Source organism: Trichomycterus rosablanca, chromosome 7 (genome assembly GCF_030014385.1).
Source record: "Trichomycterus rosablanca isolate fTriRos1 chromosome 7, fTriRos1.hap1, whole genome shotgun sequence".
NCBI lineage: Eukaryota > Metazoa > Chordata > Actinopteri > Siluriformes > Trichomycteridae > Trichomycterus > Trichomycterus rosablanca.
In genome coordinates this window covers 23,140,861-23,160,011 of record NC_085994.1, presented here as the reverse complement: position 1 = coordinate 23,160,011, position 19,151 = coordinate 23,140,861, and the positions used below count along the sequence as shown (strand labels likewise).

Sequence of the window (19,151 nt, the reverse complement as noted above, 5' to 3'; positions counted from 1 at the left end):
CAAACTCCACACAGAAAGGACCTGGATCATACCCAGGACCTTCTTGCTGCGAGGCGACAGTGCTACCCACTTAGCCCCCGTGCCGCCCGATTCAGTTTACTTAAAAAAAGCCAATACTGAGTTTGGAAAGACAATAAAAGCCATTTTGGGTCTCGAAGTAAGTGATATTAAGCTGTTTACAAATGGTTCAATAGCATCTTGCTATCTTGCTTGCTACAGTAATAATACTGACTAGATTGAGAGAAAACTGAAAGAGAAAAATCCATAAATAGAATAAAAAAATATAATACTCCACATTTATTAGTCAATTTAATAAACAGCTTATGATAATATACAGCGGTGTAAAAAGTAAAACATATTTTATAAATCCAGCACCCATATATTCCTCAGCAAATTTAATTGATGAGCCAGTTTAGTTTATTAAATTAAGCCAGATTTTAGCAAGTCCTGCAAAATATAAATTCACTCCGTTTGAACTTACAAAACCTATTTTTTAAACCTTTCCATCTGCAAGGTCTTAAACAACAACATATCCATCAAGTCACACCAGAAAAACATAATCAAAACATATCTGTTAACATCACCTGTTTAATGCTGTAAATGTAAAGTTTGTTTTTCAAACTGAATAGTGTTTTACACTTGTTTCTATTAGGGATGCCAAATTCATTCTAACCAACACCCGACCAGTCAATTTAGCCAACAGTTAACCTTTAAGATTATAGCAATTATGAAGTGAACATGGCATTGATGTAGAACAAAATGGCTTAGAATGTACTTAAAAGAACACGAGTAGGTATGTGTGTATTGCTCACATCCATCAGCAGGGGCAGACGGGTGACTCTCTGCATAGGCAGAATAAGGAAGGAAATCATGGGAAGTCCTCCACATTCAGGACTGATCTCAATCTGCTTTAGCACCTCCTTGAAGGCAGTGTTGCTCGCGCTGCAACAAACACATACAATGTTACATTAATTACATAACTTTGAGTTACAGATTTTTGGAGTTAAAATCCACATATAGTGTAAATAAAACTGTAGAAATTTAGGTGAAGTGTAACATGTATTGATACCTTGCACAAGTATTTACTGTGAGTGGGGCATTCTAATTAATGTTTGTTATTGTGTACAGGTCAACCTTTAGGGCTTTTTGGGTGGTGCAGCAGACTATAACACTTGCCCACCCTTAAGCTTGGCGATTTACAGACACAAATGTCTCGGTCTGAAAAGAGAAAAGCCAGATGGGGGTGTTGCATCGTTGCCACGGTAACAGCGACACCTGCTGTCTGGTCAGACACATGCATGAGTTGTGGAAGAATACTTCAATGCATGTTATGACTGGTGGTTGGTAAAAAAATAGCCAGATGGCTTTGCACGTTAGGCATGATGCAGAAGCTGCGGGAAATAGACATGTCTAAATTTCTGTACATTTCAGAAAGGTTAACATCTGCACCTGGCTACATTATTTTGCAGATTGAAACATTTTTTTCCATGATTGTCCTATTTTTGGCTCCATCTATGTTTGTGGTGAGCCTTTCCTGGACAGAGTTGTGGCTGTGATTTATTCTTTTCATTCTGTAATCACAGATTTGGTGCTAAATTGCAATTTTTTATAAACAAAGCCTGATTAATACGTTGTTTAAAAGTTGTTTTCCAACTCCTTGGTCAGTTCTCTAATATACTCAGGTGCATTTATATAATGTATCCCACATAACTGTACATAGGTGGGCTCCTTTTTAATGATTAGGGACTTTCAATAACAAACAATGTTTTTTGTATATAATATTTGCATATAATTTATATTGTGCCTTCTCTCAATTTGAATATAATGGCCTAGTTTGTGTTTCAGCCAAACCAAAGCCCACTTTCCTGTTTCAGCATGACTATGCCCCTGTACACATCGCAAAGCCAGGTGCTGATTTTGGACAAGAAGGCTTGTGATTGTGAAGTCTTCTGTGGGTTTGAGTTTCGGCCTTTGTGTATAATGTCATCATGGATCCTGCATTAAGCACAGGGTCAGTGCTGTGTCATGCAGAAATAAAAAAGGGTCTTCCCCAAATTGCTGCCATTAAGTTAAAAGCCAGAAAATCCAGGTAACTAAGTACACTAACCATAATTTACTCTAAGTTATTAAAACTCAGATTTGAGAGTAGGTGCTTACAGTAGTTTTTGCAGTGTCCTCTGCTGGAAGGTCTCATTGGAGCAATATACAATGTACGGTTCAAAGTAATTGGCAGCATGGTTCTGAGCGATGTCGCTGATGTCCTGAATGACAGGATTTACCTGGTGACGCCTTTCGAGATCCTCGAAAAAGCTACAAAAAAGCAAAGGAAAGAGATCAGCATGTGTGTGTTTTTACATTTTAAACTTGATTTACAATGTAGTGTGTTTACTCGTTTCTCTTTTTAGACTGGGAAACACCCAGGCTGAGAAAAACAGCTTCAAAGAGTCACACTCGTCACACTGATTAATCTGACTCTGCCTTGTTCTAAAGTACAACTTGATTATACATTCCTTAAGATTTTCACTATATTATTATTATACATTATACGTTTTTAATACAATACTATGTTAGTTTTATGTAGTTAAAAGAAGGACTTAGTTTAAGTAACATGATGCCTACAGTGTAGGTTGCTAAACCGGTTTCACAAGCAGGTCTTAACTAATCACCTCTCCATAAGAATGCAGCAAATGTCAAAATAAAACAAGTCAGAACACATGCTTGACACATTAGGAACCTCTTGAAAAGACAGATTTACCAACATAATCTGTTGATGTGTTTCACTTTCCTTATTGACTAATTACCACATCCACTCATGGAATCCCTGATCGTTTGTAACCGATTATTTACTATACTTAGACATATATTTTCCTATTATTGGAGAACATATTAAATGTTCAGTCTGGGTTTATTGTTTATTGAAAAGTGGCTGTGGATTAAATTACATATGATTGTAATACTGGTGAATGTGTCACAACATGCACTGCTTTAAAGCAGTTAGTGTATGGTGACGCATAATCACAGGCCAGTCAAAGTTCCCTGCTTTCCAGTCACAGCTGTAATAAGACCAAGGTCAGGGGTCTGTGCCAGCCATTAGAGTTACCTTATCAACCAATGTTTTTATGGGCCTCGCTTTATGCACAGTCATACTGGAACCATAAAAGGGCCTTTCCTAAACTGTTGCCACTAAATTGAAAGCAGATCATTGTTTAATATAGATGGGGTTGAAAAACTGAGCTCAATATTCAGATGAAGTACCCACCATATTGGGCAATGTTGTTGACTGTAAAAATGTAAGGGTGTACCGTTTGCTGATTGTGTAGATGACAGAAATGTTGGAAAACAGGTGATGGTGTTCGGTTGCAGTCATGGTCTTTTTCAAAGCTTCACTGGACTTAAAGTTGCGCACCAGGACGCTCAAGCTGTGCAGGTAGGAGTACTCGGACGTCATGATCTCAAAGATAGCCTGCTCAGACACAAAGACAATAGCAGCTGAATAGAATGGAACACAATAAATTTGCCTTTTACAAAGTGAAAGGTTTTATATATTGTTTACATTCTATAAGAATGTGTGCGTTCAGTTTAAAGCATTCATTTGAACATAGGCATTTCCTGTTTGTATACAGTTATAAGGCACAGCAGTGTAATTTTGACATCCAAGACGGAAGTAAAACCCATATGGGTAATGGGTTTTAAAATAAAAACCAGATGTGGTGCACTAATGACAGGACCAATACCATACAAGTACTGACAGTGCCTACAGAGCACCTTGTCAAGAGCTATATCCAGTTTATTAGCACAGGGCATTTGTGTTTCCTTTATTTTAATTAAAAATACTAGTGGAAAACATGTACTTTTTTTAAATACGTGAGTTGTCATACAGTGAACATGGCTCATCGTGCTTGAATGTAATGTTTACAGTATATTACATAGTCGGTAAACCAGCATCAAGCGTCCGAGTATGGTTTCCATTATAAACCATCAAAGCAAGCAGACACCTGACCATTAGTTTGTTGGACATCCTATTCCAAAACCATTCAGATAATTATGGAGTCTGTTAACCATGCCTTCCCAACCCCCACCTGTTCTGCAAAGCAAGATTTTTCACAAAACAACAGAGTAAAAACAGTATGTCTGTGGGAACCTGTGCCTATTTGGTGTAAAGAGCATTGGTGAGGTCAGGCAGAAAGACCGGTCCACCATCAACATTCCAGTTCACCCCAGTGTTTTAATTGGGTTGACACTAGAACTTTCTGAAAACCACTGAAGTTTCTTCACACCAAACTAATCAAATCAAGTCTTTGTAGACTCAAGAAAACATCCAGGCTGGATGAGGAAAATGCGTCCCCAAACTGCTGTCACAAACATGAAAGCATACTGATTTTATTACTGGGCATACTGGGCTCAAGACAGGAACTACTGGATAGAACACATGAACTTAATAATTAGAAAGGGCGTCATAATACTGTCAGGCATTTAACTGTAAATTAACACTTACTAGGTTTAATATTGAAAGTGCAACTCTTTCAGTGTTACAACATCATTATTATACAGTGTTTTGAAAGAAATTAATCCAAAAATGCATATTCTCTCACTGAGACAGAAAAAGGCATCCAGTTTCATATATATGGCTATGCAGGGTGACAGGAAACAGCCAAGAATACGATAACAGGGTGTGGTTGTGCTGTGTGTGCAAGGTGGACCTTGATATTTACACAGCAGCTAAAAGCCACTCTGACACAAGGAACCACAATGTCAGCCAAAGTACCAAACGCATGTAAAAGTCCCTGTTACTCCGACTGCTTCTGAAATGTGAAAATGAATGTGTTACCATAGTGAAATTCCCATTATCAGTATGACCAGTATTATTAATAAAAAGTACAGATGATGACACCAGTTGTTACAGATATGTTTTATGTAAATACAGTAGTATTACCTCAGACATAGCCAATCTTGTCTGTGTAGTTGCCCGGCTGGCTGAATGCACCAATGAGATTCTAGCCCAGATCTCTGCAGTGGTGGGATAGTGTAATAAACTGCTGGACCACCCGATAATCGTTTTACTATGCAACTAATTTGCATGCAGACTAAGGAAATGTTATTTGTGTCATGAACCAACTTAAACACAGAACTGACACTGGCATTGTGTGTGTTCCTGGTATGAGTGCATCATAGTAGCACGTGTCGTGCTGGCAAATGATGATGAGAAATAAAGAAATAAGAAATGATTAAACTCATGAGTTCACCACTAACATAACTGGCTGTGTTTGAGGGAGGAGAGGTTGGACAGGGAGCTGCTGCTGCAATATGCACCCTTAGGGACTGGCCTGGGTGCCTTTGTGTGTGTGTAGCGGGGGAGGCACACATGGAGCATAGCACGGCTTTTCGTACACAATAAAGTGAATAATAACCTAGTAAGAAATAGTAATACACACATGCATGTTACCACACGATGAATGACTCAATGAGATCAATGAGATCTTATTTTAGCACTCACCTCTTGCCTCTTACGCTCTTCAGGTGAGATGTTTTCCAGAATGCCCAACTCCTGCACCTGGAAGATTACAAGAACAGGAATTAATTCTGAAAGAGACTGACCAGTGTGCTCAGTTTAATTACACATCTCACAGCAACTAAACATCAGGTATGCAATTCAGTCTCTTCAATTCAGTCATTTTTACAAGTCATTGCGACCAAAGGCCTCTGTCCTAAAGTCCACTTTTGTCCATGTCTCCCATTGTTTCTTTCAATTTACAAGTTTCCAATTGCTCGTCAGACCCCCAGCAGGGAAACACTGGGCCCAAGGCAGGAATACACAGGAAAAAGCCACACAAAATCACCTTACCCTTTCCCCAGACGTAGCACAAAAAGTCATGTTTTTATTTTTAGTTCAGGTGGACTTTTAACCCTCTGTTTGGCTTGCCTTCTTACCTGAGGAAGCTGACTCCATGTGATGTATGCTGCTTTGTAGTTTTTGACCACAATGCCCTGGTCCTCCTCTGGCACTTGGGCAAACTCATCGTCCTCTGGGCCCAGGATGTTGGGCTGTAGACCTCGTTCCTTGATCTCCTGGTATAGCCGTGGATCTGCGGCAAGATCAACCACTATTATTACAACATTTTATAACACCAGTGTTACACTCTGGTGTTCATTCATTCTGTCAATGAATTCTGTCATCTTGCCCTTGGTCATTTTAATATGACAAACTCTGCCTGGGGTGCTCAGGTGTTGCAGTGGTAAAATTATGCTAGCCCACTAACGCTGGGATCCAAGGTGCAGTGCTATCGGCCAGTCAGGCACCAATACACAGACAAGACTGGCTATGTCCAGGGGGGTGGTTATGTCGGTTGAAAGATGGCCAAGGCCCCACCATTAATTAGCGCCCTGTCCAGGATTTGTTACTGCTTAGCGCCCGGTTATACTGGTCAGGGACAGACATACCATGACCCTAACCAGGATAAAGTGGTGGTAAAAAAAAAGAAAATTACAACACTCTCTGCTGAGAAACATTTGGATAGACCACTACAAGTAATATAACTAGACCCATGTCATGTTAAAAATCACCAGATCTTCATCAGATAAAATCATCTTTACAGTGAGCCTGGTTTCCTCCGAGTCACTGGGCGACAATACGCAAATCCATGGCTGGGCCTTGGCCATCTCCCCCTCAGACATAGCCAATCATGTCTGTACACAGATGCCTGACCGGGCAATAGCACTGCTAAGGATTCAAACCCAGCTGTACTGGGCTAGAGCAATTTAGCGCTGCGCCACCCAAACACTTTCTATATTAAGTACTTTAACTCGTAATTCAACTTTGCTATTATTGAAAAAGATGCTGAATAATAGATAATTTAACCGTCAATGTTTATACAATTTATACAGAAGCAAAAAACTAATATAAGACATGGGACATGACTAAAAGTATGTCGACATTCGTTGTAATAAGTATGTTTAGCCCTTAGAGCCCTATTTTGTTACAATAATGCCATATTGTGAACATTTGTGAGTGAACTCTCATACCATCCTTGAATGATCCACCATATTTCTGGTTCCTCTTTCTACCCAAGGTTCTCTGAAGAGAAAAGAGAGAAATAAGGAGAAACATTTATCTTATTCCCATGGAATGTGAGGAACTTCATGTTTTTTCAACTCATAAGAAATCAGAATAACATCTGTCTGAACTTTGCATTAGCAGTGGTTGAAACGAATTTACACTGGGGACGCACAGTGACAAAATAAGGTGTGTTACATTATGTACCCTAAACCTAATACATTTGATAAAACATTTAACCTGTCACATTCGTACCAATCATTCCTTTCTTTAATACAGCCAGTCATGAACAAAGCACAAGGAGAGATTCTAACTTTCCAAAACATGCTGTGAGCACACACTGATCAGTGCCATATGACTCTTGAATCTCTGTTCTGTCAATCAGCAAATCAATTCAACAGGTCACCTGAAATAAGTGGCATAATTTGACTAAGACTATGCAATTCAGAAAAAAAAAAAAAAGTCCAAGCTTTGTATTCTTGACCGACACTAACTGTCATCATCTGGTCAACCAGACACACCTTCCTCGATCCACACATATTGTTCACAGATGTTAGGCCTCACAAGAAACAGTTTTTCTTCTTGGATAAATCCAAAAGAAGCTAATGTACTGTGAAACTGCCAGAGATGTTTGGCTTTTTCATACTTTCACTTATTCACACAATACTTTATTTAATACAGTTTTTTATGCATGTTAAAAAGAAAACGTTTAAAATTACTGTAAGTACCTGGCTCCACAAGAAATATAAGCTTTAGTCCTAATATTGTTTCTAAATACTTTGAAAGTAACATATTAAACTGGAATTGTTGATTATTCTTTGTATATTCAAAACAAAACACCATTGTTATCTAACAGAAGCAAATATCTAATATATGACCCATGTACATGGCTAAAAGTATGTGGACATTCATTATAATAAGAATGTTTATCTCTTACAGCCCCACCTATTGCTAACAGATGTGAAAGCGCAAGCATTCGGCTATGCAATTTCCTGACTGGCAAGTCAAGTCGAATTGATCTGTATAGCACTTTTTACAATAGGCATTGTCTAAAAGCAACTTCACAAGGACAAACCAAAAAACCCACAAACCCCCTGGCAGTATTATAGATCAGACAACACTCTACTAAAATTGGCTCTAAACCAGGGAAAGAACTTTTTAGCAGGATCACTGCAGATAACGCCAGGTGTCTGCTGCAGTAATGTAAAACCACACCACTATCAGACCCTGGAGCAGGGAAACACATTCCTGAGAGTGATTACGCTTTAGAATCCAGCAGGAGATGGATGAAACTGGGTTCGGCTGAATACATAGTGTCAACCGTTATGTTAGCTGAAAGGAGAAAAATGCAGCATGGAGATATAAGAACTGAAGACAGGAATGACCATTAGCCTTCTATTACCATAAGTCTCTATTATTGTATATGGTTTACTTAGTGACACTTAATGACTCATCAAAACAAATAATTGTTAAAGAAGAATTAAAGAAGGGACACACTGGATTTTACAACGTTTGGCTGCTAGGGTTCTTTTGCTGGAACTGTAAAGTCAAAGTCTACACCACTCTTCCTCACCTTACATCTGAAATTCATTTTGGTTTGTTTGTTTGTTTTTACTGGAACACTTAGTTCCTGTTAAGGTAAATATCACGCATGCTAAGGAATTTTGTGCTTTCACATGGCAGCAGTTTGTGAAGAGGCATTTACTCTATTAGCATTACAATTCTCACATGCAGAAACTAAAGTGAGGAATGGATGGAATGTTTGACAAGCAGTTATGAATGCAATGGATATGACCATGGGTATTTATACACTTCTGGTCATTTTGTATAGTTTCTTTAAAAAGACCTAAAATAAAAAGTTCATATAAATAAATGATTCGTATTAATCCTAAAGCAGGAGCAGACCTATATTACAAATATAAACATGCTGAAAGTACATGGACACCTGATCTTAAGTTAGTTGGACTAGCTAGTAATACAGTAATAACATAATAATATACACCAATCAGCCATAATTAAAACCACCTCCTTGTTTCTACACACACTGTCCATTTTATCAGCTCCACTTACCATATAGAAGCACTTTGTAGTTCTACAATTACTGACTGTAGTCCATCTGTTTTTCTGCATGCTTTGTTAGCCCCCTTTCATGCTGTTCTTCAATGGTCAGGACTCTCCCAGGACCACCACAGAGCAGATATTATTTAGGTGGTGGATCATTCTCAGCACTGCAGTGACACTGACATGGTGGTGCTGTGTTAGTGTGGGTTGTGCTGGTATGAGTGGATCAGACACAGCAATGCTGATGGGGTTTTTAAACTCATCACTGTCACTGCTGGACTGAGAATAGTCCACCAACCAAAAATATCCAGCCAACAGCGCCCCGTGGGCAGCGTCCTGTGACCACTGATGAAGGTCTAGAAGATGACCAACTCAAACAGCAGCAATAGATGAGCGATCGACTCTGACTTTACATCTACAGGGTGGACCAACTAGGCAAGAGTGTCTAATAGAGTGGACAGTGAGTGAACATGGTATTTAAAAACTCCAGCAGCGCTGCTGTGTCTGATCCACTCATACCAGCACAACACACACTAACACACCACCACCATGTCAGTGTCACTGCAGTGCTGAGAATGATCCACCACCTAAATAATACCTGCTCTGTGGGGGTCCTGACCATTAAAGCACAGGGTGAAAGCAGGCTAAAAAACATACAAAGTGCTTCTATATGGTAAGTGGAGCTGATAAAATGGACAGTGAGTGTAGAAACAAGGAGGTGGTTTTAATGGTATGGCTGATCAGTGTATAATAATAACATATTAAAATATAATTGCTTTACACATTAGGGCTATAACATAACTATAATCGAAATAGACTTTTTAGGACCTCACAGAGACACAGGCATGCGGGAACAGAAAAGGGCCTTCCCCAAACTGTTGCCACAAATGTGGAAGCACAGGCTGTATTTTTTAGAATTTTAAATACATTCTAGTACTGGAAGAGGTTGAAACAACTCAATAATTCAGAGAGGTGTCCACATATTTTTTGCCACAGAAAAACTACAAAAGGACTTTAATACCTCATAGTTGTAGCTCACCTTGGGTCCTAATCTGGCACTTGGCTTGGGGCTGGGCATTTTGTTGTTTTTCTCCTCAGCAATTGGCTGCAGCAGATCCTGCTTACAGTCCAATTCCGTGTCCAGACTGGTAACAGCAGCCCGGTACGACTTGTTCCTGCGGTTTCTGCTTATAGAGGATCCACCGTCGTCACTGTCGTAGTCCTCCCACGAGAGGTCAGGCTCGTGTGAGAAGCGCTGGGCTTTCTTCTGAGCCTCACGAGCCACGGGCAGTGTGACCACCGTTGTGTGGTGTCGGTTCTTTGGTCGACTACTGACTGCAAGGTTCTTGGGGATGAGCTGCTGAGTTCCGAGCTTCCGAGCTGCTTCGCTCTGGGTGCTGAGGATTATGGACGGCTTTGGAGATGGCTCAGGTACTGAAAGATCTGTGCTTGAGGAGGATCGGACTCGCTGGCTGTCCAGCTGAAGCTGTGAGGAGAACATGCTGTCCAGTAGGAGGGGGGACTGGTCCCCCATAGATGTCTGGGATTGTCGGTTAGACATGATAGGCTTGCACAGCTGTTTTATTTAAGAATGGAGGCACTGTAGAGTTTTTGTTACTTGGGTATCATCAGCCCAGGGTCTTCAGCAAACCATTGTAGTAGCCTGCATGTTGTAAAAGATGAAGTAACCAAGTAAATTTTTTGCATACCTTGAAATGCAAAACAATCAAACCTGTGTGTTGAAGAATTTGTTTCTAATTTGTGACAAAAAAATTGTAAAAAAAAAAAAAAAAAAAAAAGTGAAAGGATCCCTATTAAACTAAAGATTTCTTTGGGTACAATGGATAGAATCTAGAATTCAGTAGTTACAAGGTAAACTAAAGCAGTAGGCTGCATTTTCCCAGCAATAATAGTATCATAAGAAGCTAGCAATTTACCAAAGAGGTCTGCCATGTTTTCTTTTTGAGCAGTCAAGATACACCAATCAGGAATAACATTATGACCACCTTCCTAATATTGTGTTGTTCCCCCTTTTGCTGCCCCATACACAACAAACTGTGATGCACTGTGTATTGTGACACCTTTCTATCAGAACCAGCATTAACTACTTCAGCAATTTGAGCTACAGTAGCTCGTCTGTTGGATCAGACCACACGGGCCAGCCGTCGCTCCCTACATGTATCAATGAGCTTTGGCCGTCTTGACCCTGTCGCCGGTTTACCACTGTTCCTTCCTTGGACCACGTTTGATAGATACTGATAGATACAATGCAGACCGGGAACACCCCACAAGAGCTGCAGTTTTGGAGATGCTCTGACCCAGTCGTATAGCCATTACAATTTGGCCCTTGTCAAACTGGCTCAAATCCCATGTGTGCTTCTAAGACATCCACTTTGAGGATGTTCACTTGCTGCCTAATATATCCGACCCACTAACAGGTGCTGTGATGAAGAGATAATTAGTGTTATTCACTTCACCTGTCAGTGGTCATGTTATGCCTGGTCGGTGTAAATTAGGGTGCATATTTGCTTTGATCACATCGTCTTATCAATTGTATTGTGGCGAGTTCTACAGATATTTCAACATTTTGTGCATTAGAAAGAACAATTAAATATTTACCTGTGCCCAGTGGATATCTGGTAAATTTAAACTGTACTTTACAAAGATTTAAAACCTCACCAGAATATACTACCCTTCAGAATTCACTACACACCTCATCAGAATGTACTACACTGGGTCACTGTGTCTGTATTAAACATGAAAATAACCACCTAAAATTGATACATCTATTTAAACTAGGGCACAATTCAAATCTCTAGACTTTTACATTCTTGCAGTTACGTTTTTCAAAAAGCTCAAATTAATGGTTAAAATTCACAGCATTTGTGTTTTTTAAGCCATGTCTCAAACACACATGGGCATGAACAGTTTATATAATCTAAAATGCCTTCCTAGCACACTTTTTATAAAGCCTGAGGCAGACAGAAACAACTCCTCTTAAACATATTTCTTTACTGCCAGCTCCCAAAATTTAAGTCTGTAAGGGGGCTCATGCTGACTTTGAATATTTCCCGAAAGTGCACTTTGGATATGAGGGTTTTAAAGAGGAATTACAAATGTATAGCAAACAACATGAAATGAATCTGGACGATTATGTTTAAACATAGACAGAGAAATAAATTATGTTCCTAATTTAGTTAAAACAAACTAACACTGTATATAATAAATACACCTTCATTTTGGTATGTGAGTGCAAGAAACAACTGATAAATGTATAGTCATGTAAACAGAGAAACTGATAGTGAAAATACAAGTGGTATTAAAATAGATCTGGCATCTCACAAAAAGCCTTGTGGCTCCTGTAACAGCATTGCTGGTTTGGCTAAAATTACCTCTAGTAGTATGGATCAATGTACCGTTATCAGTTTTGATGACACAGGACCAGCATTTCAAGTGCAACCAGCTAAAGCAGGTACAACTTAAACAGATTGCATTGACTTGCATCATAATGTATATTTGTATTTTTAACCGTTACAAATAGTTTCTGTTTATTTTACTTGAAATGTTACAGCATATATCTACTTTATATACACAATGTCTTTTGACTTTGTACTTAGTAATATGAACAAAGAAAGTAAGCATTAATAAACACAAACAAAATTTGGGAAACAAAGATGTGATACTACTAGTGAACATGCTTATAGTTAACATTTTTCTGAGATTTAATACAATCTACACAGCCTACAACCATCATATTTTGCGTTTAATGTTTTTACATCAAATTTACATTAATTATTAATAATTAATATTATAAATATTATTATTTCATTAATTAATTAGTCACAATGCTATTTCATATGAAAAATCTATGGTGGGCTAGCGTAATGGACCACTGTGCCACCCAAGGTAGTATTAAATATTTTGATGAAAAACCTAAAGCATGGCTATATTTACAATAGGTACACAATGGCTCCAAATGAATTAACACCTGTTTCATAAGATATTGTCACTGGTGAAAATCATTTATTGCCATTAATCATGACAAAATGATTAACCCCAACAAAAAAGTTACACAGTCATGGCAAATACTTTTAACATCTTTGTTCAAACTATTGGTTCAGTAAACTGCAAGTGGAATGTTTATGGAACCACATATCAAACCCACCCGACCACGCAAGGTTTCACAACATGCCCTAAACCTAATTAAAATTAGGGCAAAAGAGAATCCAGCAGAATGACCTGAAAACCAAACAATGTACTTTGGTCAAATTCATTGTGTTTTAGCTTATTGTTGAGAAGGAAGGGGTTGTGTGTGATCCCAGGAGCACATACTCATAGTGAAGTACGGCGGTGGGAGCATCATGACATGGGGCTGCTTCTCTACAAATGGTACTGTGACATTAACCAGCATTGAAGGAAGCAAACTGAGTGATGTACCAGGGCATACCATGAGAAAATGAAATGTTATCAGAAAATAAAAGAAAGCTGGACATTTCTCAATGCCAACAACCCCAAATGTGAAGTCCTTCTTAATATAAAGATTTCTTAACAAAAAGACAATTAATATGGCCTAGCCTTAAAAGCTTTGTACAAATTCTAGAGAATTTTCTTTGACATTGACTAGTAACCTTAGGGAATGTAGGACAATTACCCAGGGAAAGGGGTTAAAAAGCTGCAAAAAGCTTTATTTTTCTGTTATTGTATGGTGTCTAAATACTCACCCCACCATAAATTTCACTTTTTTAAAATTGCATATGTTAATTATACACCAATCAGCCATAACATTAAAACCACCTCGTTTCTACACGCATTGTCCATTTTATCAGCTCCACTTGTCATATAGAAGCACTTTGTAGTTCTACAATTCCTGACTGTAGTCCATCTGTTTCTCTGCATGCATTGTTATCCCCCTTTCATGCTGTTCTTCAATGGTCAGGACTCTCCCAGGACCACTACAGAGTAGGTATTATTTGGGTGGTGGGTCATTCTCAGCACTGCAGTGACAATGACATGGTGGTGGTGTGTTAGTGTGTGTTGTGCAGGTATTAGTGGATAAGACAGTGCTGCAGTGCTGCTGGAGTTTTTAAACACCTCACTGTCACTGCTGGACTGAGAATAGTCAACCAACCAAAATTATATCCAGCCAACAGCACCCCGTGGGCAGCGTCCTGTGACCACTGATGAAGGTCTAGAAGATGACCAACTCAAACAAGCAGCAATAGATGGGTGATCGGCTCTGACTTTACATCTACAAGGTGGACCAACTAGGTAGGAGTGTCTAATAGAGTGGACAGTGAGTGGACACGGTATTTAAAAACTCCAGCCGTGCTGCTGTGTCTGATCCACTCATACCAGCACAACACACACTAACACACCACCACCATTGTCACTGCAGTGCTGAGAATGATTTACCACCTAAGTAATACCTGCTCTGTGGTGGCCATTGGGGGTCCTGACCATTGAAGAACAGGGTGAAAGCAGGCTAAAAATGTATGTAGAGAAACTACAAAGTGCTTATACTTATACCTGCTCTGTGGGGGTCCTGGCCATTGAAGAACAGGGTGAAAGCAGGTTAAAAAGATATGTAGAGAAACAGATGAACTACAGTCAGTAATCGTAGAACTACAAAGTGTTTATATATGTATTTTATATGTATTTTACCGTATTTTATTGTATTTTTATCGTTTTTCGTTTTCATCTTTTTACACACCTTGTGGATCTATTTCTTTTATGTTACTTTTGATACTTTTATTTGTGCTTTTGATACTTTTTGTTCTTTCTACTGTACATCGCGTCTGCGGCCGGTGGTGAACGGTGGATGAGTTTTCCTGGGATCGGCACGATGTTGAACTATTCCGTTGACCAGCTGAGGAAGTTCAACAACTGCACTACTCCATCGTGTATTTCAGTCATCAAACAGCTTGGACTCCTTCGCCGGCCTCGTTATATTCACAGGGGCTCCCGGAGAAAGCTTGTTTATCTTCGAAACGGTAACGCTATTCCATCCTTCTGGTCAGCCGTGCGCACTGTCGCTCCGCAAACACGTCATCAGAGCGCTGCTGCCTTGCACACCAGTAGCGGTGTAGTCTCCATGACAACGCTGTCCATGGAGTGGGATGGGAAACGCGGAGTGGACTTAGCAAATCTCCGTTCTCTTCCTCGTTCCTCACAGCCAACTACACAACAATACCACTTGAAAATGGCATTGCTTAATGTTCGTTCACTCAACACAAAAAGTACTGTACTTAGTGAATTTATATCTGACAGTGAACTAGACTTTTTCTGTCTCACTGAAACTTGGCATAAACCCTTGGATTATTTTATGTTAAATCAGACCACGCCAATGGGATACTCGTATATTGATGAACCTCGTATGGAAGGGCGAGGTGGTGGTGTTGCTGCAGTCTATAGGGATGATATTAAAATAACCACTTTGTCTTTTCCTGCTGCTCTTTCTTTTGAACACCTGGCTTTCAAGTTGTCAGGGCCTACTCCTCTGGTCACTGCTGTAGTTTATCGTCCGCCAAAGCCAAACGCTTCCTTTCTCTCTGATTTTTCAGATTTTTTAACCCAGCTTAGTGCCCTCTCATCCTCTGTACTGCTTATGGGTGATTTTAACATCCATATTGATGACAACAACTGTAAATTTGCCAGGGAATTTTTGGAATTGTTACAGTGTTTTAATTTCACACAACATATACATTTTCCAACTCATAAAAAAGGTCATACTCTTGACCTTGTCTGCTCTACTGGTGTCCTAGTTCATCAGCCGTCCAGCCATGACCTTACTGTCTCTGATCATTTGACAATCATCATGGACATTGAGGTCACTAGGCCCATCACTAGAGCTAAACGTAAAATATCCTTCAGGAATCTTCAATATATCTCTCCCTCTGCTTTCTCAGATTCTCTTGTTAAAAAGATGTCTGTCTGTCCTGTACTGTCTAGTAATTCATCTGACCTTGTCGATTACTATAATGACATACTCGCCTCATGTCTTGATGAGCTGGCTCCTTTGAGAACCAAATTTGTTTCATTTAGTCATTCCGCACCATGGTACACAATTGAGCTTCACCAAATGAAATCCCGTAAACGCCAGCTTGAAAGACTTTATAAGAAAACCGGTCTAACAGTACATTATCAGATTTATTCTGATTATCTTCAACATTACAAAGACGCTCTTACGGCAGCCCGATCCACTTACTATTCCGAACTCATACATGCTGGATCAACAAATCCTAAGACTCTCTTTTCCACAATAAATAAACTTCTCAAACCAGTTGACAATACTACCAATTCCTTTACAGTTGACAAGTGTAACTCTTACCTCTCATTTTTTCAAACAAAAGTTGAGAATATCCACAATTTTCTGACAGTTTCCCCTGTCATCTCTGTTTCTCCGCCTATCTCATCTCAATTTATTACCCAGCCTCTGTCTCAGTTCTCACCTGTGTCTCATTTGGACCTATCTGAGATCTTAACAGGGATGCGAAGCTCCACTTGTGTTTTGGATCCTGCTCCATCAAAACTTGTTAAGGGTTGTTTTCCAGTTATCTCATCACTTATCACAGAGATAATCAATTCCTCTCTTAGTTCTGGCTCAGTCCCTCAATCACTCAAATTGGCTGCTGTTACTCCCATACTTAAAAAACCTGGACTTGACTCTAACATTATGAGTAACTTTCGGCCCATTTCCAATCTTCCATTTCTGTCGAAAATACTGGAACGTGTTGTTGCCTCACAGCTCAAAGATCACCTAAATTCCAATAATCTATTTGAATCATTTCAGTCTGGTTTCCGCCCCCAGCACAGCACTGAGTCAGCCCTCCTCAAAGTCACAAATGACCTTCTTCTTTCCTCAGACTCTGGACAAATTAATATTCTCGTCCTCCTTGATCTTACTGCAGCTTTTGACACCATTAATCACTCCATTCTTCTGTCCCGCCTTGAATCCTCTGTCAACATCACTGGTACTGCCCTTTTGTGGTTAAGGTCATATCTCATAAACAGACAACAGTTTGTTAATATCAACAATTGTAGTTCTGCCATTGCTCCACTGTCCCAAGGCGTTCCCCAAGGCTCAGTGTTAGGTCCCCTTTTGTTTATTCTTTATATGCTCCCCCTTGGTGACATCATACGTCGGCATGGTTTACATTTCCACTGCTATGCTGATGATATTCAGCTTTACATCTCCTCCAAATCCATTAATACTGAACTTCACTCCACTCTGACAAATTGCATCACTGAAATGAAATTGTGGATGAAAGCTAATTTCCTCAAATTAAACTGTGAAAAATCAGATATGATCATCGTAGGTCCTACAACCCTGGCAAAAACCACAAAAAATTTTCAAATTACCATTGATAATGACACTTTGTCTCCGTCTTCTAACATCCGAAATCTTGGTGTAATTTTTGATAGCAACCTCTCTTTTGACCGCCATGTAAATCACATCACCAAAACTGCTTTCTTTCATCTAAAAAACATAGCACGTCTACGTCCATCACTCTCCTTTTCTGCCGCCGAAACCTTGATTCATGCTTTTATTACATCCAGAATTGATTATTGCAATAGCATCCTTTATGGTACATCTAACAAAATCCTAAAAAAACTTCAGTATATCCAGAATTCAGCTGCTCGCCTCCTTACTCATACTCGCTCCCGTGATCATATTACACCTGTTCTACAAAAACTTCATTGGCTTCCCGTTGCTCAACGCATTCAATTCAAAATTCTTCTATTCACTCACAAAGCTCTCCATAATCAGGCCCCATCCTACCTCACCGACCTGCTCCATCAGCACATTCCCTCCCGTAGCCTTCGCTCTTCTGAGGCTAACCTACTGTCCATACCCTCTAGGACCAAGCACCGGACCTGGGGTGACAGGGCCTTTTCCATAGCTGCTCCATCTTTATGGAATGCTCTCCCCAAACACCTACGAGATTGTCCTGACCTGTCCAAATTCAAGTCACTTCTCAAAACTCATCTATTCAATATGGCATTTAACTTGTAACAACACGAAATAAATGCTTTTATTTTTGCTATTCTTTTTAATAGTTTTTATACTTAGATCACGACAGAAATGTGAAGTCCTAGATCCTAAAACTTGTAAAGTTTTCAGTTTCCTGATTGCATGTAAATCTGTCCTGTTTCTGTCTAATTTTAAGAAATTGTTCTATATTTGTTGTTCTCTCTCATAATTTAGCTAATTTTTAATGAACTGTCTTATGCTGCTCTCTTTGTTTTTATCTTAATTATTCTTGATGTTGATGTACTATTTTGATTTTGTACTATGATTTGTATGGTGTATGTACGTATTTGTTTTGATTATTTGTCTTATGTAAAGCGTCTTTGAGTATCTTGAAAAGCGCTATATAAATAAAATGTATTATTATTATATGGTAAGTGGAGCTGATAAAATGGACAGTGAGTGTAGAAACAAGGAGGTGATTTTAATCTTATGGCTGATCAGTGTATATACAAGAACAAAGTCAAAGGACATAATGAGTAAGTAAGTAAATATACGCACTGGATGTATATTAAATAACAAAAACGACTTGTTTTGCTCCACCAAGTGAGCTACTTTGACAAGAGTGTTTAGTAGTTCAGTAATTAAATTGGGACGCGGCCAAACCAACAAAGTTCGAAATGAAAAATATAACTATAAAAAAATACCAGTCAATATTTAAAAAGCTGTAACACTGCAGTAAGACTAAAGGTTTTAAACCACACAGTGAACAAAAACAAAACAACAATTTAACTAAACAGCTGTAACGACCGAATTTTACCGTCAGTGACTTAGGATAGAGGTTGCAACACTGACACCTGAGGTAAATCTAGTGAGAGTTAACTGCTAACCAGACTAACTTCACAGATTTGTGACTCTAAAAATATATAATACTATTTAACTGACTGTGTCGTTGGTTTAAAGTTCAATTAAAGATTTATAAAACAGCTTACCTACAAAAGCAGGTGGTGCACATCCACTTTGGCGCAAAAAAACAGGTTTTTTGGAAACTTTTCGTTAATTGTTTTCGAG

At 39.1% G+C, this 19,151-nt stretch overlaps 1 protein-coding gene across 2 annotated transcripts in view; it reads right to left on the bottom strand.

Moving 5' to 3' along the window:
- The window catches only part of arhgef16 (Rho guanine nucleotide exchange factor (GEF) 16), a 31,837-nt gene extending 12,686 nt beyond the window's left edge, over window positions 1-19,151 (bottom strand). Inside the window, exons 1-8 of one of the 2 annotated variants that reach the window (XM_062999146.1) lie at window positions 19,073-19,151; window positions 10,152-10,775; window positions 7,021-7,072; window positions 5,929-6,083; window positions 5,495-5,551; window positions 3,303-3,463; window positions 2,158-2,310; window positions 813-942 (exon numbers count right to left, since the gene is read on the bottom strand). In XM_062999146.1, the coding sequence (XP_062855216.1) occupies window positions 813-942; window positions 2,158-2,310; window positions 3,303-3,463; window positions 5,495-5,551; window positions 5,929-6,083; window positions 7,021-7,072; window positions 10,152-10,673 (1,230 nt within the window). In that variant the 5' untranslated portion in view covers window positions 10,674-10,775; window positions 19,073-19,151. Of the gene's footprint in view, window positions 1-812; window positions 943-2,157; window positions 2,311-3,302; window positions 3,464-5,494; window positions 5,552-5,928; window positions 6,084-7,020; window positions 7,073-10,151; window positions 10,796-19,072 lie in introns of those variants that run through there. The other variant, XM_062999147.1, reaches the window with a different exon arrangement.